Source organism: Anomaloglossus baeobatrachus, chromosome 1 (genome assembly GCF_048569485.1).
Source record: "Anomaloglossus baeobatrachus isolate aAnoBae1 chromosome 1, aAnoBae1.hap1, whole genome shotgun sequence".
Taxonomy (NCBI): domain Eukaryota; kingdom Metazoa; phylum Chordata; class Amphibia; order Anura; family Aromobatidae; genus Anomaloglossus; species Anomaloglossus baeobatrachus.
In genome coordinates this window covers 208,273,035-208,298,210 of record NC_134353.1, presented here as the reverse complement: position 1 = coordinate 208,298,210, position 25,176 = coordinate 208,273,035, and the positions used below count along the sequence as shown (strand labels likewise).

At 46.2% G+C, this 25,176-nt stretch overlaps 1 protein-coding gene across 3 annotated transcripts in view; it reads right to left on the bottom strand.

Annotated features, from left to right (window-relative positions):
* The window catches only part of SH3D19 (SH3 domain containing 19), a 217,789-nt gene that overhangs the window by 106,989 nt on the left and 85,624 nt on the right, over positions 1-25,176 (bottom strand). For all 3 annotated transcript variants that reach the window (XM_075347906.1, XM_075347891.1, XM_075347899.1), the window contains exons 2-4: positions 21,554-21,593; positions 13,685-13,725; positions 9,095-9,137 (exon numbers count right to left, since the gene is read on the bottom strand). In XM_075347906.1, the coding sequence (XP_075204021.1) occupies positions 9,095-9,137; positions 13,685-13,725; positions 21,554-21,593 (124 nt within the window). The remainder of the gene's footprint in view (positions 1-9,094; positions 9,138-13,684; positions 13,726-21,553; positions 21,594-25,176) is intronic.

Sequence of the window (25,176 nt, the reverse complement as noted above, 5' to 3'; positions counted from 1 at the left end):
CTGGAAAGCAACTTTCAAGGCAGCCATCGCCAATCTCAACTTCACTGCAGAACAGGAGCTCGACCTCCTGATCAAGTGGTTGGGCCCAGGCTCTACAAACCGTATCAAGAGCCTCAGAACCGTCTATGTGAGACAAGCAGAAGCAGGTCTCGCTGCTGCATGGCAGAGACTGGAACGCACCTTTGGCAGCGCAGAAGCAATAGAGAAAGCCCTATTCAAGAGACTGCAGGACATCCCAAAGATCAACCTTAAAGAAGTCCACAAGCTTCAAGACCTAAGTGATCTGCTCATGGAGCTGTAGCTCGCCAAAAGAGATCCTCGTCTGTCTGGGCTGTGCTACCTGGATACAGCCCATGGAGTGAGCCCAATCGTGGTGAAGCTGCCATACAGTCTGCAGGAGAAATGGGCAACGTCAGTCTCAAGGTACAAAAGAATGCATGACGTCACCTTTCCCCCATTTATTCAGTTCTGCAAGGTCATCGACGAGCAGGCCCAGATGAGGAACGACCCCAGCCTCGACTTCCTAGAGTTCAACACTTCGGCAGCTGCAACATCATCATCAAGGTATGAAGGTGCCATACACAAACGCAGAGACATTAAGAACACTGAGTGTTAGGAAGACTGAGCTACCACCACCTGCAGCACGCACAGATAAACAGAACACCATCTCATCACGAGATAAGTCTTTCAATCAAGAATGTCCCATCCATAAAAAAACGCATTCACTGAACAAGTGCAGAGGGTTTAGATCCAAAACCCTACAGGAGCGCAAGAAAGTCCTCACAGAGCTTGGGAAATGTTTCAAATGCTGCGCATCACTTGAGCACATGGCCAAGGACAGTAAATCCATCGTCAAGTGTGAGGAGTGTCATAGTGAAAAACACGTTTCAGCCATGCACCCAACCCAGCTAGCTAGATACACCACCACTCAAAGTCATGGCGGGGAGCCCAAGAATCAGACTGACACCACCACAGCCGTCTCCTGCTCATGCTCAGAGGTATGTGGAGAGGGCCAAACACAGCAATGTTGTGCCCGAATATGCCTCATCAAGGTTTATCCCGAGGGACATCCAGAAAAGGCAATGAAGGTGTATGCCATCATAGACAACCAAAGCAACCGGTCCCTAGCAGGAACCAAATTCTTTGAAGCCTTCGGAATTAATGGACCATCAGAACCCTACACCTTGAACACCTGCTCGGGTCGCATAGAGACTAGCGGCAGAAGAGCCCAGGGATTCATTGCTTCTCCTATCAATGGGAAGACTGAAATACCTCTACCAACGCTCGTTGAATGTGACCAAATACCCAGCCACAGGAATGAAATTCCTACACCAGAAGCTGCATTTCATCAACCACACCTAAGACACCTCGCTAGTGTTATCCCACCTCTGGACAATAATGCAGAGATTCTACTCCTGCTCGGCAGAGACAATCTAAGGGTACACAAGGTGCGACAACAGTGTAATGGGCTTGACTATGCACCATACGCCCAGAGACTGGACTTGGGATGGGTAGTCATAGGAAATGCGTGCGTTGATCGATCAGAAATTGACTCCTACAAGACTTATGTGCATGGAGATGGGAGCACAACCTGCTTAAAGCCATGTCCTCATCACTATGGAGTGAAAGAGAAGTCTCCAGACACAATACAGCTACCTGACATCGCTTCTTCTCTGCATATCGACAACTTGGGAAGATCAGTCTCTCTCACAACCAAGGACGATGATAAAGTAGCCTTGTCAGTAGAGGACAGAGAATTCATCGGAATAATGGACTGTGAGTTTTCTAAAGACAAAACCAACCACTGGGTCTCTCCATTACCCTTCCGATCTACCGGGGTAAGACTCCCAAACAACCGAGCTCGAGCTCAGACCAGATTTAACTCTCTTCAGCGTTCTATGAACAGCAAGCTTGCAATAAGAGAACACAGCGTCGCCTTTATGGACAAGGAAGTCTGCAACAACCTAGCAGAACCTGTACCAGCCGAACTGAATCCAGCAGATCACGCAACTAGACCTACGTCTATAAGTTCTTTTGCTAACTCTTCTTGGCTTACAGGTCCAGAGTTCCTGCTGAGACAGTCAGAAGAAGGTATCCAGAAAGCCTTCAGCATCATAGATCCAGACAACAATCCAGATGTCCAAGCTGAAGTCAATACCCTGGCCACCAGTGCAGAAAAAACTTCCAACCTCGGTTGCCAACGTTTTGAACGTTTCTCCAGCTGGATGAGGCTTGTCAGGACTGTCGCTAGGTTAGTGCACATCGCCAGATGCTATCATACGGACCTTAAAAACAAAGACTGTCATCGCTGGCATGTCTGCCACAAACCCCTTTCTGCTGAGGACATCTCCCATAGCGAGTCCCTCATAATACGCCACCTCCAACAGAGTGAATTCGCCATAGAATGGAAGTGTTTATACAACAAACAGCAGATTCCATTAAGAAGTTCTCTCGCCAATTTAAACCCAGTCATCGACAGTTTCGGCTTACTGAGAGTTGGTGGTCGTTTAAATCAGGCTCATCTTGGAGTTGCAGAACAAAATCCTCTCATCATTCCCAACAAACACCATGTTACAGTCTTGCTGATCCGACACCACCATGAAAAGACTGAACACCAAGGCAGGCAAATTACAGAAGGTGCTTTACGGTCTGCAGGCCTCTGGATTATTGGAATGAAGAGACGTGTAGCACAAATACTACACGATTGTGTGCACTGTCGTAAAGCGAGAGGAAAACAACTGTACCAGCAAATGGCTGACTTGCCTACAGACAGACTTTCTACAGAGCCACCTTTCACCTACGTGGGCCTAGACGTTTTCGGACCATGGATGGTGTCCACACGCAGAACTCGCGGAGGCCAAGCAAACAGCAAGCGGTGGGCTGTGTTATTCACCTGTATGAGCGTTTGAGCCGTTCATATTGAGGTGTTAGAGTCCATGGATACCTCCAGCCTAATCAACGCCTTGAGAAGGTTCCTTGCCATCGGAGGACCAGTAAAACAGCTGAGGTCTGACCGTGGAAGCAACTTCGTCAGTGCATGTAGAGAACTGAACATCGACACCAAACCTATCCAAGATCAGCTGGCAGAGAAAGGTTGCACCTGGATCTTCAATCCCCCTCACAGTTCTCACATGGGAGGCTCCTGGGAGAGGATGATCGGGATTTCACGCAACATCTTGAACTCCATGTTAATGGACGTCAATTCCTCAAGACTCACACATGAGACTCTAGTCACTATTTTAGCTGAAGTCTCAGCCATTATCAATTCAAGACCCCTTGTGCCAGTGACCATGGATCCAGAAACACCAACCATATTGACTCCTACTATTCTTATTACCCAAAAAACTGACAACGCGGTAATGCCCAGCGGAGAGTTCACCCACGCAAACACTTATCAAAAACACTGGAAACGGGTTCAATACTTGGCTGACTACTTCTGGAACCGATGGAGGAAAGAATACCTCACCATTCTTCAAGGAAGAAAGAAGTGGCGACATCCCAAGCCGAACCTCAAGGAAGGAGACCTAGTCCTCATGAAAGATCAGACCACAGAAAGGACTGACTGGCCTATGGGACTAATTTCTAGGATACTGCCTAGTCAGAACGGCAATGTTCGGAAGGTGGAGCTAAAGGTCATCAGGAAAGGTGAGACGAAGACCTTAGCAAGGCCAATCCACGAACTTGTTCTGCTTTTGCCCATAGAGAGCGTCCCTACAGGATGAACGCTACCGGACCTGAACTTTGAGCCATCCTTCTTGTTTTGGACTCAATTGAGCTTGTTTTTGCATTTAACATGCCTTTCCTTTCAGGTTGTATTATGGACTTAATAGTGAAATCCCCAAAGTGAATTTCAGACGGGGAGTGTGCTGTTTCTATTTGTTTTAGTTAACACTGTTATTTAATGTTTTTCATGCTTGTCTCTGCTGCCAACTACTGGTCAGACCTTTCGGCTCCTCTGTTTCTTTTGTCCAGCCCATGGGAGTGTCTGATGACCCTCTTGCATCACATCCTGGCATGTTCATTCCAAACCAGAGTTTGTGAGAACAACATCCCTTATTGGATTGGAGCTACTGGGAGCAAAGTCTTCTGACCACGTAGTAGCTTCAGAGGCAAGCATCACTGGAGAATTACAATGCCAAGTACTTGGATTACTGCACTCTGCATGTCCTAACCTTTGGAGAAAATAAACCACCATTGTTTCATCTCAGCATGTGCATGTTTCACTCTGGAGCGCTCTGGTCCTGTCTGCCCCACCTATAGGAAAAACGAAGGTAAGATTCTCACAACCTCTCACAACTACGCACCTTCCATCGCCTTTAAGTGGGGACAGAACACTTTTATATATTACTAGAAATAGGCCTGATGCTATCGCATTGGGAGTGCGGTGAAATGAATATCTGTCTATGCTTAGTGGTGCTGACAGGAGCAGTGGACATGTGTCACACTGTTTGCGCTTTCCAACCTATCTGTTGTATGTCATCCCTCTACAGTTGTGTATTGTATGTGTTGCGTTATTTGACCTCTTTCACCCCTATGCAATGTCTCTTCCTTGTTGTGTGCTGTATATTGGTATCTGCTGTTGTGTTTCTTCAACGGTGTTCACTATGTGTTGTCTCTCCCCTGTGTGTGTGTGTTTACACTATGTGGTCTCTTGTAAGCTGTTGTGACTATAATTGGACGTGGTACATTGCTTTGTGTAGTTTGATGTGTGTGTGATTGTCTGATCCCAAAGTGGACAAAAGAACACAAAGGAAGTGAGAGGATACAATTTATTAACATGTCAAAAATAATGGCAAAGCTGCTTTCTTTTACGTAACAGTACTCTAGGGCTTCCACGATCACTTTCTCCCGGCCGTGTGACAGCGTGTGGGGATGCCCCTGGAGTGAGCTTAGTTAACCTTAGCCATGGCAGCAGACTGACTCGGGATGTCTCGCGGTTCTCCCACTCTTCAAGAGGTTGTAGCAGATCATGGCTTGCTCTGGATTATCCACGGATATTTTTTTGAGGCTAATTAAAATGTGTTAAAGGCTGTGTGTATTTTTATTGTAAATAAAACATAAGGTGTATATATTTAATTTTGTTTTTTCTTTCTCTCTTTCTCTCATCAGTGCCGCCATGTCTCGTCGCTTGCCGCAACATTGGTCAAGACATGGTGGTGTCGGGCAAGGGCAGACATACCCAGCCACACCTCCTTACTGCTCCGTGACATCACAAATGTGTCATTTAAAACACCAACACCTCATTATACCTGGATGTGGTATGGGTAGCACAATTGTAGACAGGGAACAGAATTGTGCTTACTCAGCCCACAATTTGGGTTTCGCCTGCACTGTTGTCCCTGGTTACCATGGCTATGACATGGACGCGAACTGCGGCTGCGCAACTGACAGTGCCGCAGTGCATTGTGGGATACGGTTACATCCGCAACTGGCAATTATGTATGTAGATTCTATGGCACCACTTCCTATACAGCTTGTGGTATCATGCAAGTTAAGTGTTACCAGAAGAACATAGGCCCAGATTCATAAAGAGACTGGCATTGTCCATACAGGTCTTGATGAGGGGACATGTTGGAGATGGATTAATCCAACACATTCATTAAGAGGCGGACGTCTCTTAATGAATCAAGCAAATCTTAAAAGTAGGACTGCAGTAAGATTTGCAGTATAAGATACACTACAACTCATTGTGATTTAGATGCCTCATAAAGCCCCATTCTGCCCCTTTGGTGGAACTGGCCGAAATTGGTGTGAAAAGCTACTTTTCTAAGCGTTTTACGAAATCCGGCAAAAGTCTTCATGAATTGGAGTCTTTGTGTGGATCTGAGCATGGTCACTATCAAAACAGTACAGGATATTGCTGTAAGTAGCCTAAGCTACCCTGCCACATGACACCAACCTACCCACCAATTGCTGTATGAGGGCTCACTAGGGAAAACATTCAGTCAAAACGAAAAAGCACCATTTACGGTAATAGTTAAAATGTGGCACGTCTTGTTTTCCACATAATGCCTTTCTTTTCAGCTACAAATATAAGTTCCAATTAGTTTCCTTTCCTCATAGGCCAACTAAATATAAGACATGGACTTGAAGCCGACATAAAATTCATATTATTCTTCATTTCAATGAATCCTTCTAAGGTTTAGTTGTGTCTAGAGGCAATGATTATTAGAGCATTATTGCTCGAAACGCATAGGCCAAGTGTCTAGGTTGTAACAGATAGTTGCTTGTGGTTGTAACCATGAATATCCAAGCTACAATGCCCTGCACATGAGGTAAGAGACATAGCGTATCAGGACAACGATACTACATTTTTAATTAGAGTTATTTGAAAATATTATTACACCTACTACATATTGGGATAGGATCTTAGAGATGGGAATATCCCTTTAAGCCCCGTGGCTTGGGGAGATCAAAGTAGATTACAGTAGCCGGGCTGTGCTTAAGGGTATTAAGCGTCTTCATTCCCAGAAGCGCAGCTCAGCTACCGTGATCTAATAATAATAATAATAATAATAATAATAATAATTTTTATTTATATAGCGCCAACATATTCCGCAGCGCTTTACAATTCAGAGGTGACATTTACAGACAATATGAGACATTACAGAATAACAAAATTCAGATACCAAAAGGCGTGAGGGCCCTACTCGTAAGCTTACAGTCTATGAGGAAAGGGGGGAGACACAAAATAAGTACCGTATTTTTCGCTTTATAAGACGCACTTTTCCTCCCCAAATTTTGGGAGGAAAATGGGGGGTGCGTCTTACAAAGCGGTACCGGGGGGGGGGGTCCTGTCTGAGGCGATCGGGCGGCCGGGTGCCTGTGGCTGCATGCAAGCGGCCGGGTACCTGTACTTGCGTGCAGCGGCAGCTGGGTACCCGTGGCTGTGTGCGGGCGGCAGCGGGTGCTGTGTGGGGTCGGCAGCCGGGTACCTGTGCTTGCATGCGGTGGCAGACGGGTACCCATGGCTGTGTGCGGGCGGCAGCCGGGTGCTGTGTGCGAGCGGCAGTCGGGTACCCGGCTGCCGCCCTCACACAGTCACCCAGCTGCCGCCCGCACACAGTCATGGGTACCCGGCTGCCACCGCACGCAAGCACAGGTACCCGGCGGCTTGTACGCAGGGTGGGCGGGCAGCCTGCTGGCTGCCACTCTGTGCATGCGGGGCGGGCGGCTGTGCAGCTTACCAGTTGTCCGCGGTCCCACTTTCAAATGATGGCGCCGGTGGAGCTCTTGGATGAGAGCTCTATCTGCGCACGCGCTGCTCCGGGAGTCAGCGCGTGCGCAGATGGAGCCCTTGGATGAGAGCTCCATCTGCGCATTGCGTCGCTCCGGGCGCCATTACTTGAATCGGGACCGCGGACACACTCCACCACTGAGCCGTCGCCGCCGCTCCCACCACTGAGCCGTCGCCGCCGCTCCCACCACTGAGCCGTCGCCGCCGCTGCCACCACTGAACCGGGACCGCGGACACACTCCACCACTGAGCAGTCCCTGCCGCTGCCACCACTGAGCAGTTGCCGCCGCTCCCACCACTGAGCCGTCGCCGCCACTCCCACCACTGAGCCGTCGCCGCCGCTCCCACCACTGAGCCGTCGCCACCGCTCCCACCACTGAGCCGTCGCCGCCGCTCCCACCACTGAGCCGTCGCCGCCGCTCCCACCACTGAACCGGGACCGCGGACACACTCCACCACTGAGCAGTCCCTGCCGCTGCCACCACTGAGCAGTTGCCGCCGCTCCCACCACTGAGCCGTCGCCGCCACTCCCACCACTGAGCCGTCGCCGCCGCTGCTGCCACCACTGAACCGGGACCGCGGACACTCACTGCACCGGCCTGCTGCACAACTCACTCGCCACGGCTGCTGCCGCCACCACGGACCCCACGGATCCTGCCACCGCGCCTGCAACCACGGACGCCACGGCACCTGCAACCACGGACCCCGCTGCCACAGACCTGTCGCGCCTGCCAGCACAACCTGTGCCTCCTGTGACCCCGCTTCACCACCACTGCTGCCCCCCTCCGGTAAGAGAACACCGGAGTATAAGACGGACCCCATTTTCCTTTTTTTATATGTCTAAGTTTGGGGTGCGTCTTATATTCCGGTGCGTCTTATAAAGCGAAAAATACGGTAAATTGGAGGAGGGGGGATTCTCATATATGGTCTGGCCATCAAAATAATAGAGGATTCAAAACCAGCTGCATGAACTGGTCAGCAGCCAAAAGTACACATACAGAAGAGGAATGCAACCAGAAGATACAGGGGACAAGAATTGGAAATACATTTTGTGAAGGGCAGAAGGGGACTAGATTAGATGAGTGAGGTGAGGTGATAGGCTAGTCTAAAGAAATGCGTTTTTAGGGCCCGCTTGAAGGTGTTGATGTTGGGATTTAATCAAATTGTTTTTGGTAGTGTGTTCCAGAGCATTTGCGCAGCTCATGAGAAATCCTGAAGACGGGAGTGGGAGCTTTGAATTATTGAAGAGGTCAGTCTTAGGTCATTAGCAGAACGGAGGGCACGGGTGGGGTGGATGAGGGAGATGTAGGGCGCTTTATGGGTGAGAGTGATAAGTGAATGATTGATGCTGTGACTTAAGGTGAAACCAAAGCCGAAGAAGCAATCTTACAAGAGTATCAGACCTACAACCAGTGGGGCTTGCGGGTACTTCAGGCACCAAATGGATCAGTAACAATCTGCCCTGGTCAGAGAATCGCGGCCTGGTGATGGAAGATCTAGCTTCGAAGCTGCAGGCTCCGAGTCTGTTCGGCAAAAATATTGTTTTCCTTCCACCACTTGGTGTAAACTTGCAAGGCACAATCAAGCACGTTTGCAGATGAGCACTACCCTAGTATGTAATTACAGCGTTGTGTATGCTGTATTCATTAACACAGCCCCGCTACTGAACCACTTCAGATGGCACTTTTGTAGATTTGTCGCATGAAATATCACACCACCTGGATCACGATGGAGGAGCTTGAAAAATATGGCAATCATGCTGAATAAATTAATTACATCCCTACCCAAATGTATAGCAGTCATACTTAATCAACATGAAGAAGCCTAATAAAATGGTGACAGTAGTAGAAGCAGTACCTTCTATCCCGCTGCTGTTCACTCTGCGCAGTAGTTCTAGATGCTAGAAATAAAGAAATAAAATGCATTATTAGGACATGATCAAAGTAGTAAATGGGTGTGTGCACAAGGAGGAGTTTTTCATACCAGCAAAAATGAGGGATAGGAAGACAAAAGTAAATTAGCTTTATCTGCACAATTAAGATGCAATGGAAGGAAGATAAAGATCTGTGGTTGTAGGAATTACTTGCCCTTCATATCAAAGACTAGCCAAAGAAGCAGCTGTCAAACCGATGGAAGCTCAGCACTATTGACTGACACGAAGGGCCATCAGTGGGTGGGGAACTGAAATAACGGACAGAAAACTTCATTCATTTTATGTTTACCTATGGATATTAACCTCCCACAACCCACCTGAGCTAAAACCTTTGTGTTCTCTAATGACTGTTTATGTGAAGGAAGAGCACAATGTTTGTAGGTTTGTGAATTGGTTTAATGTCGAAAAAAATAGATGAAGGTTGTCAAACTGTAGAAAGATAGGTAGAAATTGGGAGCCATGTCATTGCCTCTACCATAGATATCCACAGAGAACAATATATTTGCTAGATTGACATTATGTTGAGAAACAATGTTTCTCTCAAATACCTTATGTCGGCAATAGTGCCTGTGAGCAGCGCTATTGCAGTTCGCTCTTCCCCATCGCTAGACCCCCGTGCTCTGTGACCTCGGGGATCCTATGTCAACTTCCTGATCACGTCACATCACTGCGGCCGGCCCCAGTCTCCTGAGTCACTGGGCTGTGGGCGGTGTTTCACTGCTCGTCACAGTCCAGCGTGTCTCCTGCTTGCAGCGCTCTGCTGTGATGGAGGAGGGATCTGATGGGCTGTTACGCTGGGCTGTGCTGAGTGGTGAAACACCGCCCACAGCTAATCACTCACGGACACTGCGGCCGGCCGCGGTGATGTCAGGTCAGCAGGAAATTGACGTGACATCACTGGATCCCCGAGGTCACGGAGACTGGGGGTCAGGCGATGGGGAACAGCGGTCCCCAATAGCGCCACTCACAGGCACTATTGCCAACATAAGGTATTTGAGAGAAACATTGATAGTCAACATAATATCGATCTAGCAAATAATAAATATGGGTGAACCACCCCTTTAATATGCTTTTGGTCCCTCCTTTGCAGCTATAACGGCTTCTGATCTCCTGGGAAGGCTTTCTAATAGATTATGAAATATATATCTTTGGGAATTTTTGCACATTCATCCAGAAGAACACGTGAGCTCAGACAGTGATGTTAGATGAGATGACTTGGCTCACAATCTCTATTCTAGTTCATCCCAAAGGAGATTGATGAGGTTGAGGTCAAGGCTCTACGCAGTAGTCAAGTTTTCCACACCAAACTCATCCCACCATGTTTGCACGGACCCTGCTTTGTCCACAGTCATACTGATACAAGCTGGAACGGAAAAGGGCCTTCCCCAAACTGTGCCAACAAACTTGGAAGGATAACATTGTGCCCACACTGTCTTGCTATGCTGAAGAATTAAAGGGGTGGTCTGAAGGCAAAGTAAATTTCATTCTAAAGCTCTATTTAGAGCCATTATCTACAGTATTTTCTAATATACTTGTATTAAAAAGTCCCTACTGTTCCCTGACTATATTATCTAACGATTATTCGTTTTTTTTCCCTCTACTTTGTTCTTCATGATGCTTCAATTGAGAATCTCATTGTATGCTGGGATACTGAAAGTTTTTTCTAGGTGTTGGCCTAGTGAAAGGAAATATTAAAGGGGTGGCTCAGATGAGCAGTAATGAACCAGCAGGAGAGCAGAATCAGAATAATCGGCGTGCAGAGACCAGAGCCGCCACTGCAAATAACGTTGCTGGTCTCTGCACGCCGGGTATTCTAGCATCACTCTGTTGCTGGTTCGTTACTGCTGATCTGAGACGACAACACAGACCATGCTGTCGTTGTGCACATCGCACCGTGTATAGTGCACAGAGTCTATCCCAGTCCCTGAAACAGGCATCACTGATGCTTCATTTTAGATAGGGGGCAGGAGCTGTGTCATTGTCTGCAGCCCCTGCCCCCTGCTGACGCTTTGTTTGGGTATCCCAGCATGTACCTGGATTCTCAAATGAAGCGTCATCAGACAGGAAATAAGGAAAAAAAATAGTGTAGTTAAGGAATGGTAGGGAATTTTAACACAGACATATTAGAGAATAGTTTAGGTTGTGGCACTAAAGTAGATAAGGATTTAGAATTAAAATTACTTTGGCCTCCGAACCACCCTTTTAAGATTTCCCTTCACCAAGCCGACCCCTGGAAAAAAGCTCATAGCATTATCCCTTAATAGCTGGCACAATGCAGTCAGGCAGGTAACACTTTCCTATCAGTCGGCCAAATCAGATTCATCCATCAGACTGCCCATGCGGTGAAGCTACTCTCACTCTACAGCAGACATTTGTAGTGCTGCAGAGTCCAGTGACTCAGTGCTTCACACCACTCCGAGACTTGGCATTTTGCTTGGTGACGTAAGGCTTGTATGCAGTTCCTAGGCCAGGGAGAAATATACCATGATATATACCAGAGGAGGTTTGTAACTCTGCAGTAGCTGAGTCAGTAGACCATTGGAGACTTGTGTTATGCTCCTCAGCCGTTGGCGACAATGCTCTTGGTCTCCCCTTTAAGACTTAGTTGCTGAGGTTCCTAAACACTTCCACTTTTCAATAATAAGCACTCACAGCTTATTGTGGAATAGTTTAGGAGTGAAGAAATTTAATGATCTGACTTATTACAATGGTGACATCCTATTACAGGACCAAACTCTACTTTAGTGAGCTGTTTAGAAAGATTCATACCAAATTTAGTAAAGGCAGACAGCATGGCGAGGGTCCCCATTTTATACATGTGTATCAAAAAGGACTGAATTCAAACCTGAATCCCATGATAAAGATTTATGTCCCAATACTTTTTTCCATCTAAGGGGCACTTTACACACTGTGACATCGCTAGCGATGCCGAGCACGATAGTACCCGCCCCCATCGCACATGCGATATCTTGTGATAGCTGCCGTAGCGAACATTATCGCTACGGCAGCTTCACAAGCACTTACCTGCCCTGCGACGTCGCTCTGGCCGGCGACCCTCCTCCTTCCCAAGGGGGCGGGTCGTGCGGCATCACAGCGACGTCACACGGCAGGTGGCCAATAGAAGCGGAGGGGTGGAGATGAGCGGGACGTAAAACATCCCGCCCACCTCCTTCCTTCCACATTGGCGGTGGAGGCCGGTAAGTAGATGTTCCTCGCTCCTGCGGCTTCACACACAGCGATGTGTGCTGCCGCAGGAACGTGGAACAACATCGTATCTCCTATTGGTGCGACATTATGAAAATGTCCGACACTACACAGATCACCGATTTACGACACTTTTGCGATCGTTTATCGGCGCATCTAGGCTTTACACGTTGCGACGTCGTTACCGGCGATATCGCAGTAGCGATGTCGCAACGTGCAAAGTATCCCTAAAGGCCACTTTACACGCTGCGATATCGTAACCGATATCGCTAGCGTGCATAGCCGCCCCCATCAGTTGTGCGACACGGGCAAATCACTGCCTGTGGCGCACAACATCGTGCAGACTCGTCACACTACTGAACTGCCTAGCGACGTCGCTGTGACTGGCGATCCGCCTCCTTTCTAAGGGGGCGGTTCGTTCAGCATCACAGCGACGTCACAGCAGCGTCACTGAACCGCCGCCCAATAGAAGCGGAGGGGCAGAGATGAGCAGGACGTAACATCCCGCCCACCTCCTTCATTCCTCATTGCGGGCGGCCGCAGGTAAGGTAAGGTTCCATGTTCCTGCGGTGTCACACATGTGTGCTGCCGCAGCAACGAGGAACTACATCGCTAGCTGCAGCAGCAGCGATAATCGAGAATAGGGGGGCATGTCACTGATGAGCGATTTTGAACGTTTTTGCGACGATTCAAAATCGCTCATAGGTGTCACACGCAACGACATTGCTAAAGCGGCCGGATGTGCGTTACAAATTCCATGACCCTAACGAGATCACTTGAGCGATGTCGCAGCGTATAAAGCGGCCTTAAGTGTATATGTGAAGGTGTTAATGGTAATAGAAGAATGCTGGCGTGGCTGGTCGTCCAATGTAGAGGTTGCTAATGCCAGCCATGGATCTTCTGTTAAGAAGCTGAACGTAATATACTCTGCTCCCTCAGTGAAAGGTACAGCAATGAAAGGGCTATGTGGCTGTGATTTATCAGTGACGGTTGTATGATTGGGCAGAATAATTCGGAAATGCTTTCGACTCCAGTGACGTGAGTGATGGTCTGGTGACCTGAACGGAATGCATGGCCCAATGTTGGGTACACATGACAGATACTGTGTGACTTCTACATTTACATATATTATCCAGCTGAAAATAAAGTACAGCTGAAAAATAAAATAATTTAAGCAAACCTCTGAGGAATCTTTTATACTAGGAAGAACTGAGCATCACCATCTTCAATCAGATAAGTAAAATCCGTTAACTAAACACAGACTTTATAAGGCTGAACTCAATGCTCATAAACATCAAGAAATCACTTACTTCTCTTAATAACGGCTCTTATTGATGACAGAGGTCCTTGTCTGGAAAAAAGGAGAGGAACGGGTTACTCAAAATGGAAAACCCCCAAAAAACAACATCTTGAAAACTCCACAATAGCAGACTCTGCCTGCACGCTTCTCATCAGAAAAAGAAAGAAAGGGCAGTTCCAATATCTAAAGCCATTTACTTTGTTTATTCCAGTGCTGTAAAGTAATCCAATGATCCCGCCCTCCATAATGGAAACCAGAAACATGAGAGAGCGCCTGCTTCATAGGACGTACAGCAAACCGTTAGGATAACCCTGCCAGAAGATCGGCAAGCACCGAGATACCAGAAGATGTCTATACAGCACTTGTTTTTCATGTGAGCCTCGGTACTTTTTCGATGGCGAAGTACCAAGAGGAGTATCATCTGCCAGTGAACTTCAAGTCTCCAGATAACTGGTCCCAGGAGACGCAGACAAGATTAAAAACACTCGTACTTACAAAACACGCCACAGAGCAAAGCTAGAGCTCAGCAAGTATCCTTATATCTGTGCCTGTGAAAGTTGTACAAAACGGTCTGTGTCTGGGATAGACTCAGAAGGACGGCTGCCAAACTCTCCAGAGCACTGAATGACAAATCTGACTGCATGTAATTTGTCATTCAATTCTTTAATGTGGGTGACAATCCTTCTGGAGACTGTAATAAAGGCTACTCAGCTTTCCTGGACACTCCGATAACCCAATGGTGTTTCCAGACTTAGAATATTGATGGTCTGTCCTTAAAGGGGTGGTTCACTACTCTGCAATAGTGGCCACATCTCTATAAAACTGATAAGGGAGGCTTTTTCTAAATATGTTCAGCCAATTCTGCCTCTGTGCGGCGCTATTGTGGTCAGTTCATCCCTATGAAGTGACTCCCAGGCTACGTGGCCTCTGAGATTCAGTGATGTCATGTCAACTTCCAGCTGACCTGACATCACTGAGGCCGGCCCCAGTCTTCCTGAGGGACTGAGCTGTGGGAGGCGTCTCACCGCTCATCACAGCCCAGCATCGCTCTGCAGTGAAGGAGAACGTGCATGACATGCTGGGCTGTGATGAGCAGTGAGACACCTCCCACAGCTCAGTCACTCAGGAAGACTGGGGCCGGCCTCAGTGATGTCAGGTCAACTGGAAATGATGTGACATCACTGGATCTCAGAGGTCATGGAGCCCCGGGGGTCACTTCAGGGGATGAGCGGACGGCGATAGCGCCATTGGGACGGCGATAGCGCCATGAGGCGGAATTGGCTGAACAAGGTATTTGAAAAAAGCCTTCCCTATCAGTTTTACAGGGACTATTGCAGAATAGTGAACCACCCCTTTAAAGAAGCACTGAACTATTTCCACCCCCTCAAATTCCTTCTATTCCTATTTTCCTGTATAACCATCAATGTAATGTATGTGGTTAAATTAAAATCCCTCCCAATCTCCATCTTCCCTGGTTTGCATCGCCGCTCTGGTCTTTTTCTAGGTCTCATGAGTTGCCAGGTCACACATGTGTTTGTGTGTGAACCGGACATCAGTTTCACAATGTAAGTGTATGGAGTCCCGTTTTGAGGCTTAATAGACTTAAGGGCCATTCACACGCTGCGACATCGCTAACGATATATCGTCGGGGTCACGGTGTTTGTGACGCACATCCGGCGTCGTTAGCGACATCACAGAGTGTGACAGCCTGGGGCGACATTAAACGATCGCAAAAGAGGCAAAAATCGTTTGTCTGAGAGAGGTCGTTTATTTATGAAAAATCGCTGTCTGGTCAGCAGCAATGTAGTTCCTCTTTCCTGCGGCATCACACATCGCTATGTGTGACGCCGCAGGAACGACGAACATCTCCTTACCTGCGTCCGCCAGCAATGAGGAAGGAAGGAGGTGGGCGGCATGCTCATCTCCGCCCCTCCTCTGCTATTGGACGGCTGCCGTGTGACGTCGCTGTGACGCCGCACGTACTGCCCCCTTAGAAAGAATTAGGTTCGCCGGCCAGAGCAACGTCGCAGGGAAGGTAAGTCCGTGTGACGGGTTCGAGCGATGTTGTGCACCATGGGCAGCGATTTGCCCGTGACGCACAACCAGTGGGGGCGGGTACGCTCGCTAGAGATATCGGTACAGATATCGCAGCGTGTAAAGTAACCTTTACTTTGAGAAAGTAGCACCACCTCACACAACCCTTTCTGTGTGAACTTGCAAAGAAGAGGAGCGCTCACGTCATCCAGAAGAGGACTGCAGCGGTGCTGGATTCTAAGGAAGATGACTATTGGTAAGTATATTAAAGGGACTCTGTCACCGGTTTTTGCTCCCCCATCTGAGACCAGCATTACATAGAGACAGAGACCCGGATTCCAGCGATGTGTCACTTACTGGGCTGTTTGTTGTCATTTTGATAAAATCAATGTTTTCTCTGCTGCAGATTTAGCAGTTATACAGAGCTCATGAATATGCTGGACTGCCTGGCAGTACACCAAGTAGTCCTCTAATGTTAATCTCCTGCTGATTAAACAGTGATTTTATCAAAACTAGACTAAGCAGCCCAGTAAGTGACAAATCGCTGGAATCAGGATATCTGTCCCTACATTATGCCGCTCTCAGATTAGGTGGCAAAAACCTGGTGATTGATTCCCTTTAACGCACTAAGGGGCACTTTGCACACTACGACATCGCAGCTGCGATGTCGGTGGGGTCAAATCGAAAGTGACGCACATCTCGCGTCGCAGTCGATATCGTAGTGTGTAAATCCTTTTTGATACGATTAAGGAGCGCAAAAACGGCCAAATTGTATCATCGGTGTAGCGTCGGTCATATCCATAATTTCTGAAGGACCGATGTTATGATGTCGTTCCTCGTTCCAGCGGCATCACATCCGGCGTCGCAGGCGATATCGTAGTGTGTAAAGCCTTTTTGATACGATTAACGAGCGGAAAACCGTTGTAATCGTATCATCGGTGCAGCGTCGGTCATTTCCATAATTTGGAAATGACCGATGTTACGATGTTGTTCCTCGTTCCAGCGGCATCACACATCGCTGTGTGTGAAGCCGCAGGAGCGAGGAACATCTCCTACCTGCGTCCTGCGGCTCACGCCGGCTATGCGGAATGACGGAGGTGGGCGGCATGTTTACGTCCCGCTCAGCTCCGCCCCTCCGCTTCTATTGGCCACCTACCGTGTGACGTTGCTATGACGCCGCATGACCCGCCCCCTTAATAAGGAGGCGGTACGCTGGCCAGAGCGACGTCACAGGGCAGGTGAGTGCATGTGAAGCTGCCGTAGCGTTAATGTTTGCTACGGCAGCTATCACCATGATATTGCAGCTGCGACGGGGGCGGGGACTATCGCGCTCGGCATCGCAAGCATCGGCTTCCGATGTTGTAGTGTGCAAAGTGCCCCTTACTCTGCTTACATAGACAGGCAGGTTTAGGTTAAAAAAAAAAAAATTGTTTGGAGTGCTTCCTTACGATAGGCCGATAATATCAGATCACTGGAGACACTACTCTCACACCTTGTAGCAGATTGAATGGGCACTACTGGAGCACTGTCTTATTCACTTCAAAAAAACTACTTGGCGATATCCATAGGATGGTGTGCAGACAGACGCGGCAGCACTTGCCAAGTGCCAATCAATCTGCTGATCCTTAGGTGTGCCAAGAGTCAGTTGACAACAGATTAGATGTTGATAGTATTCCTAGAAATTATGAATCGGAAAACCCATTTACAAAGAACATGTAAAAAGTGTATGGAAAAGGGATATCTGAAATGGTGGAAAACATCATTCACTAGTTCTTCATTCGAAAATAACTTTTACATGCGGCAATAATTGCCAAACAATTGTTTCCGTGAAATATCGTTTGCAACCGTTCACCGCTGCAAATAAAAAAATGTTAACTCTTGTTTGTTATTGAGAACTGCTCATAAGCGGATATAAAAAAAAAACCAAAAACAATCTGCTGTCGTACCTACACTACACATAAAAGGGTCACTGGCTAGAAAACGTGGGTCTTTATCGCCAAGAAAATAAGCACTTTAATATATATTTAACGACATTTGCAAAAAATAAAATAAAATTATATGTATTCAAACCACATTCCTCAAGGTATGATATTGTGGGAGGAGAGAAGTTAAGCTAGAAGAGAAATCATGCCTTTTCCCCATGTGTTCTCCATTATAGTTTGCTAAAATCAGCATATGCAGATCTTCTCTGACACATGCTACAACACACCCAGGCCTCCGAGCCTCAAGAATGACATCATGTCAATGCTATAGGGGTGAACAAAACTATGTTAACCCCAGGACCACATCCAGTCCAGGCATTGGAGAAGATGTACAAGCAATGGCCCCAGAACAGAAGATGTCCTCCTTATTGGCTGACAGTGTAAAAATCTGCAAAAAAACCCAACCCAAAACACTATAGAGAAGATTCGGCAGTACCGGCACACAATATGAAGGGTGTACTAATATTTCCCTCCAGTGCAGGATTTCCAAATCCATCACAACATTCTACAAGTCTAAAAATAAATTCTAAAGGAAGCCATACACAGGAGATCTTTATCTGCAGATCAATGGCTGACTGTAATTATTTCAATCTGATCTGCTGCTAATCATATGTGTATGAGCACCACAGACAAGATACTCAGAAGATTTCAGCCAAATGATATGGGTCTACCAATGGCCTACAGATATACTTCTCATGTGTATGGCCAGCACAGACACAGGATTCTCATAAGATTTCAGCTAAATTACAATGCCTTGAAAAAGTATTCATACCCCGTAAGAATGTCAACATTTTTCCTTGTTTGGGATTTTATGGGATACACCAACACTAACTAGCAAGTCATTGTGAAATACAAAGGAAATACACTTATTACTCTAAAAATTGTGACGTGCATTTGTATTCAGCCCCCATGACTCAATACTTTGTAGGACCACCTTTCGCTGCAATTACTGCTGCAAGTCTTTTGGGGTATGTCTCTAACAATTTTGCACATCTAAAAGGCTGAAAGTTGTACTCATTCAGCTCAGTGATATTGGATGGAGGCATCTGTGAACAGCAATTTTCTAAGTTTTGCCACAGGTTCTCAATGGGATTCAGGTCTGAACTGACTGGGCCATTCACACACATGACGTTGGTTTGATATAAACCATTCCATTGTAGCTCTGGCAGTATGTTCAGGGTCGTTGTCCTGCTGGAAAATGAACCTACTCCCCAATCTTATGTGATGAACCTACTCCAAATTTTATGTCTTTTCCAGCCTGTAACAAGTTTCCTTCAGGATTACCCTTCATTTAGCACCATCCATTTTCACATCAACTCTGACCAGCTTTTCTGCCCCTGCTGAAGAAAAACATCCTCACAGCATCCTCTTTCTTTTTGTCACTCTTCCATAAAAGGCCAGATTTGTGGAGTATAAGTTTGGAGTCACACTTGCATGTGAATCGCATGAGAATCGAGACACATCACCCAACACGGCGTGCCACTCTCTGGACAGGAGAGATGCATAGAAATACATGCAGATGCACGCTCCTTACCGGAAAGAGGTAAGCCGTGCTGTGTAATACGACTCGATTCTCAAGTCACAAGTGTGACTACGGCCTCATGCCTGTCCTGTAGATAGATTTTCCCACCTGAGCTGTGAATTTCAGCAGCTACTTGAAAGTGGGCCTCTTGACTGCTTCCCTAATTAATGCTCCCATTACTTGTGATGTCAGTTTAGGTGGATGGCCAGTTCTTGGTAGATTTCCAACTGTGTTTTATTCCTTCATTTCTGGTTACTGGATTGAACAGTACTCATTGAGATGTTCAGACCCTGGTCTATTTTTTTTATTTATTTTTTTTTATAACCTAACCCTGCCTTACTCTTCTTCACAACTTTATCCCTGACCTGCCAGGTGTGTACCATGGTTTTTCTGATGCTGTCAGATCCTTAAAGTTTTTTAAAAAAAAAAAAAAAACCTATGAGACCTTCACAGGACAGCTGTAGTGATACTGAGAATAAATAACACACAGGTGGACTCAGTTTACCAACCAGGTGACGTTTGGAGTCAATTGGTCACTCAGGATTTTATTTAGCGATTATAAGACTACAAGTGGTTGAATACAAATGCACATCACAATTTTCAGGTTTATATTATTAAAATATTTAGAAAACCATGTATCATTGCCTTTACATGTCACAAATACTTGTTACTTTGTGTTGGTATACCACAAAAAAATCCCCAAAAAATACATTTAAGTTTATGGGTATAATGTGGAAAAGTTTACTGGGTCTGTTAACTTTTTCAAAGCACTGTAAATGGGTCTGCACAACAGATATCTCTCTCATGTGTATGACCAGCCGAAGTAGAAAAGTGTCAGAAATCATGGACAAAGGAGTTGCATAGTGTCACTTAGTAGATCCATCAATTCTGGCACGGACACCATTTTTTTTAGGCGACTTTACTCCAGAATATTAATGTAAATACACTGATAAATCTAATTTACTTCATTAACCATAATTACAGTGTATAATATAAGGCACTGTTCATATTATTTCCTGAGGTTCAGTGTGTGTTCCAGAATAGCTCCCAATATACCTGCTAAACCAATATCTCTCTCTTTTCTAGGGACAGTAAGGCTATGTGCACACAGTGCGTTTTTATCGCATTTTTTAGTGTAGTTGTCACATGACTGTATGCAAATCCTTATGCCAGCAAATGAGAATTCTGAGGTTTTGTGAAGTTTTCTTTCCCTTGCAGATCTGCAACAGAAAGACTACAGCACATCAGTCCTTTCAGCAATATTTCCAGCATTATTCCACCCCAAATTCATGAAAAACGCATTGGGCAAAGAGCATCAAAAACGCACAGGAAATGTGTAAAAAAAAACCAAACCCTGAAAAGGGAACCTGTCACCAGAATTTTCGTTATTAAACTAAAAGAATCCCCTTCTGCAGCTCCTGGGCTGCATCTAGAAAGGTTCATCTTGCTACTGGCCCCCCTTTCAGACCTACATAACAACTTTATAAAATATTACCTTTTGCTATGGTAATGAGGTTTGTTGGCCCCGGGAGCGGGCTGTATTTCGTCTGTTATCCCCTTCCTGCCGCTGTTCACCATCCCCCAGTGTAAATTTACATAGATGAGGCCGCCGCCCTCATCTTCCGCAGTGCTCCGGAGGTCTCGCGCATGCGCTGCGGCACTATCGCGGGACTGAGCACTGTTTACAAAACGCGAGCGCCGGTGAGGTTATTGCGCAGGCGCGAGATTATGGGCGGCGCTGTGAATGTCATCACCAGCGTCATCCAAGTACCAGTCCATGATCTTGTGCCCGCGCCTTTACCTCTGCCTCTACCGTTATGCGCTTGCCATTGCTTATTTTTATCATCCCCGTTTACCTTTTTTTGAAAACAGTGCTCAGTCCAGTGATAGTGCCACTGCGCAAGCGTGAGACTTCTGAAGCACTGCGGAAGATGAGGGCGGTGGCCTGATTATTGAACACTGGGGGGTGGCGAACAGCGGCAGGAGGGGGGATTAAAGACGAAATACAGCCCGCCCCCGGGGCCAACAAACCTCATTACCATAGCAAAAGGTAATATTTTATAAAGTTGTTATTTAGGTCTGAATGGGGGACCAGTAGCAAGATGAACCTTTATAGAATGCAGCCCAGGAGCTGCAGAAGGGGATTCTTTTATTTTAAATAGCGAAAATTCTGGTGACCGGTTCCTTTTAAAAAACGCAAAGTTCTTCCTGCCAAGAGATGCAGATTTGGCGCAGACGTTTTTGCACCAAATTTGGTACTTAGCATATGCACATATCTTAACAAGTTTCTGTCATTAGAAATCACGGATATACAGTAATATACAGTGCAGGTAACACTTACCCAGGAAACCTGTGTTCTGGCTTATTCCTTTCTGGACGTTCTGAGACAAAGATAGAAATGGAGAAAAATAGTGTAATTATAAAACTCTATGGTAAATCATTAACAAGTAAAAAAAAATTCAAGGACAAAACTGGATTTAATAAAAGTATCTTTAGGATCCATTTTGGATTTGGTCTAAAAATTCCAGTCAAAGTTCACCTCACATAGTGCACATCTCCTGAGCAGTGTGGAGCGAGTAGTTGAGTATTCGTACTCGCTATGCTGTTAGCGAGTACTGTCTGATACTCGCATATTCGTTACGGGTAGTGGGCGCAATGCAAGTCAATGGGAAATACAAGTAACTTTTTGTGAGAGTAGCGAACAGCATGACTTTTGCGTTACTCGCTACTTAGCAAGTATTTCCCATTAACTTACATTGTGCCCGCTACTCGTAACGAATATGTGAGTAGTGGACAGTACTCGCTAACAGCATAGTGAGTACAAGTAGTCAACTACTCGCTCAACACTACTCCTGATACGTATGTTGGCTGTATAACAGGGCCGGACTGGGACTGAAATCCAGCCCTGGCTCGTGAAAGCACACAGGTCCATGCTGCCCTTCATACCCACATCCCCAGAAGGGAGGCCTCTATTACCTACATATGACCCAGCTTGATATTGAAGGTAATAATTTTACTTTCATTTAAAATGTAATTCCAAAACACATCAGGCCCTTTTTTCCTGATTATTAGGCCACACTGAGGTGCACAAAAAGACGCATGGCATGCCAGTCCAGTGTGCAGGATAAGAAGCTTTAGCGTCTTAGATAGAACACCAGAAGAGTAACCATAGTCCTTGGGAACCTAAAGCAACATTTGGGTCCAGGCCACACCACAACCAGTAGCATCTCACATGTGTGTGCGCCACTGGTGTTAGTAGAGTCTATGGAGATATCAGTTCTTCCTTCTCAAAAAAAAAAATTGTACAAAATATATAGTAAAACATAGCCATTACACCTTCTATATGTGCTTTTTCAATTAACAGACAAAAAAAGGAATTTATGTGCAAAACGGATCCACTGCATAACTGATGCAAACTGGAGCTGAGGGGCACATTGATTATTACAGGGTATAGTATATATCTTTTTTTGACAAAAAAAATCCTTTTTTGTTTGCATTGGTTCTGCACATTAATTTCATTTGTGTGTTCCTTTAAATACAGAACAAAAGGAATATGCAAATGGAAATGTAAATATAGCCTACTATTATTATCACCATAGTGTTACTGAACAAGATCATGTGAGGTCATCTCTGCAGCTAAGATACCAAGATATGAGCAGCCCGAGAACCTGCTTTGTTATTTCAGGTATACAAGAGCGTTTAGGGTTCACTTTCCTTGAAGTACAAAAACACGTAAAACGTGGTCTGCATTTGTGTGTGCAAGGTGGTCAGTAGCATTTAGCTACAGCGGGAAATAAACTAAAGGGGAGTCTGTCAGCACAAAAGACCTGTTCAAACCAAGCACAGAGACACAAGGTATAGATAAAGGTGGCCAAAACAAAAATTCTATACAAACATGGCCTAAATAATTAAGGCCATATACACGAGAATTGATAGGGACATAAAGAGCCGGAAAAAACTCCAGAAACCTAATCAATGCAGGAGAACATGGAGTACGAACGCACACAGAGGTAGAATAAGTGAAAAATTACAAATTTTATTAGTATAAAAAGATAAAAACAATCAAAAAGATGGAAATGGATCCCAAATGAAAAAAGGGAGGAGGAAGAAAGACCTACTCATGCCAAGTTACAGTGTACATTTCAATAATGGAGAGAGGGGATAATGTAACATGGCAAATAACTCCATCGAGAGAAGCAAGTGCACAGAAGAGGGTCTAAAATGTTAATATAAGGCCTGAAAATCATAAAAATGATCCTTTGCCTCCTCTGATGAAGCTGTAATAATTCTTGTATGCGAAACGTACGTTAGGTCTCCTCTCCTTTCTCCTGGCCTCTCTTCCTGCCTGTATCACCACCGATTGAAGTAAGTGCCATTATTGTATCTTTGGGTTTTTTGCCCTGTGTCTCTCATGGTCGACATTTATGCTCTGGTTTACATACTGCAAATTTGTCCTGTGATTTTTTTCATGGTTTTAAGGGCTTATATTGACATGATTTCAGACCCTCTTTTGGTGCACTTTCTTCTCTCGGTAGTGTCATTTGCCATGTTACATTATCCCCTCTTTCCATTATGGAAATTTACACTGTAACTTGGCAGGAGTAGGCCTTTCTTCCTCCCCCCTTTTTTCAATTGTGATCCATTTCCATCTTTTTGATTGTTTTTATACTAATAAAGTTTGTAATTTTTCACTCATTCTACCTCTGTATGCGTTTGTACTCCATGTTCTCCTGCATTGATTAGACTATAAAGATGTGTTCCCATGGTTGGAGTTCACCTATTCGGCGGAGTACGCTGGCCTGTTCTGATCCACAGGAGTCGTAACCCTCAGGGAGAAACCTCCACCCCCCCCTTCTTTTTTTTTTTTCTTCTTGCCCCCTTTCCTCCTCTCCTACACCACTCCCCTGCCCCCCATCCTACTCTCTCTCCCCACTACTTCCTTTCTATTTCTCTCTTTCTACCTGCTTTAAATCTTCTTCATGCTTTGCTCTCTCTGGTGGCTGTGGCTCGAGCGGCAGCCGGATCCGGGGTTCGCGCAGCCGTCCGTCGCCCACGAGTCAAAAAGGGGTTATTTACAGGGGATAGAGTCTTTGTCAGTGACGCCACCACACACAAGTCCTAGGTCGCTTCCCTCCCATTACCGCAGGCTTGTCATCCCCGCACAAATCTGCTCATCTGATCAGCAGACATGTGCAGCTAGCAGGCATAGGTGGATCTGAGATCCACCCATGCCTGTTAACTACATAGAACATGCTGTCAAAATCTGGCAGGGATCGCGCGGTTTCACTTCACGACCAATGAGTGGGATTCCATGCGGGACGTTTGTGCAGTGTTGTGCTGATTCGAATATTATATGAACATGGCCAGTGCTGATAACTCCATCATCAGTGTTACTATCCCACTTCTATGCCTCAATGAAAAAACGCTTCAGGCGATGAAGGACGAGATGGTGGCACAGGAGGAGGAACAGAAACTAGTCATACGATTATCAGGCCAGTCGTCCACACATGGCTCAGAGGATTGGATCCTGTACTATCAGCAGCAAGGTACCCAACTGTTCAGCGAGAGGACAGTTTTCAAGGATGAGGAAGAATCGTATTCACATCAGTGTGGCACTCACAGCAACTCATAGGCCTCCTGGGGGACAGTGTGTCTTTGCCTGTGAGCAGCCTGGCACATATTAGAGAATACATGCTGCAGTGCCTGTGCATCGACAGCAGAGTTGCCTGGAATGATATCAGTGCTGATTACTGGGTGTCCACCCTGCTGTATTCCCACTAAAAGGACAGCAGGCAAACCTTTCTTCTGTCGCTGGAGCGTAATCTGCAAATGTGGGAATATAGGAACACACTGGTAGACACACCACTGGCGGTGTTCCCACCTGACAACGGGGGCTCAGTGAAAGCACAAGGCAGAGGAGGAGGAAATCACCAACGCAGCTGGGACACGCGCACCATCTTGGAA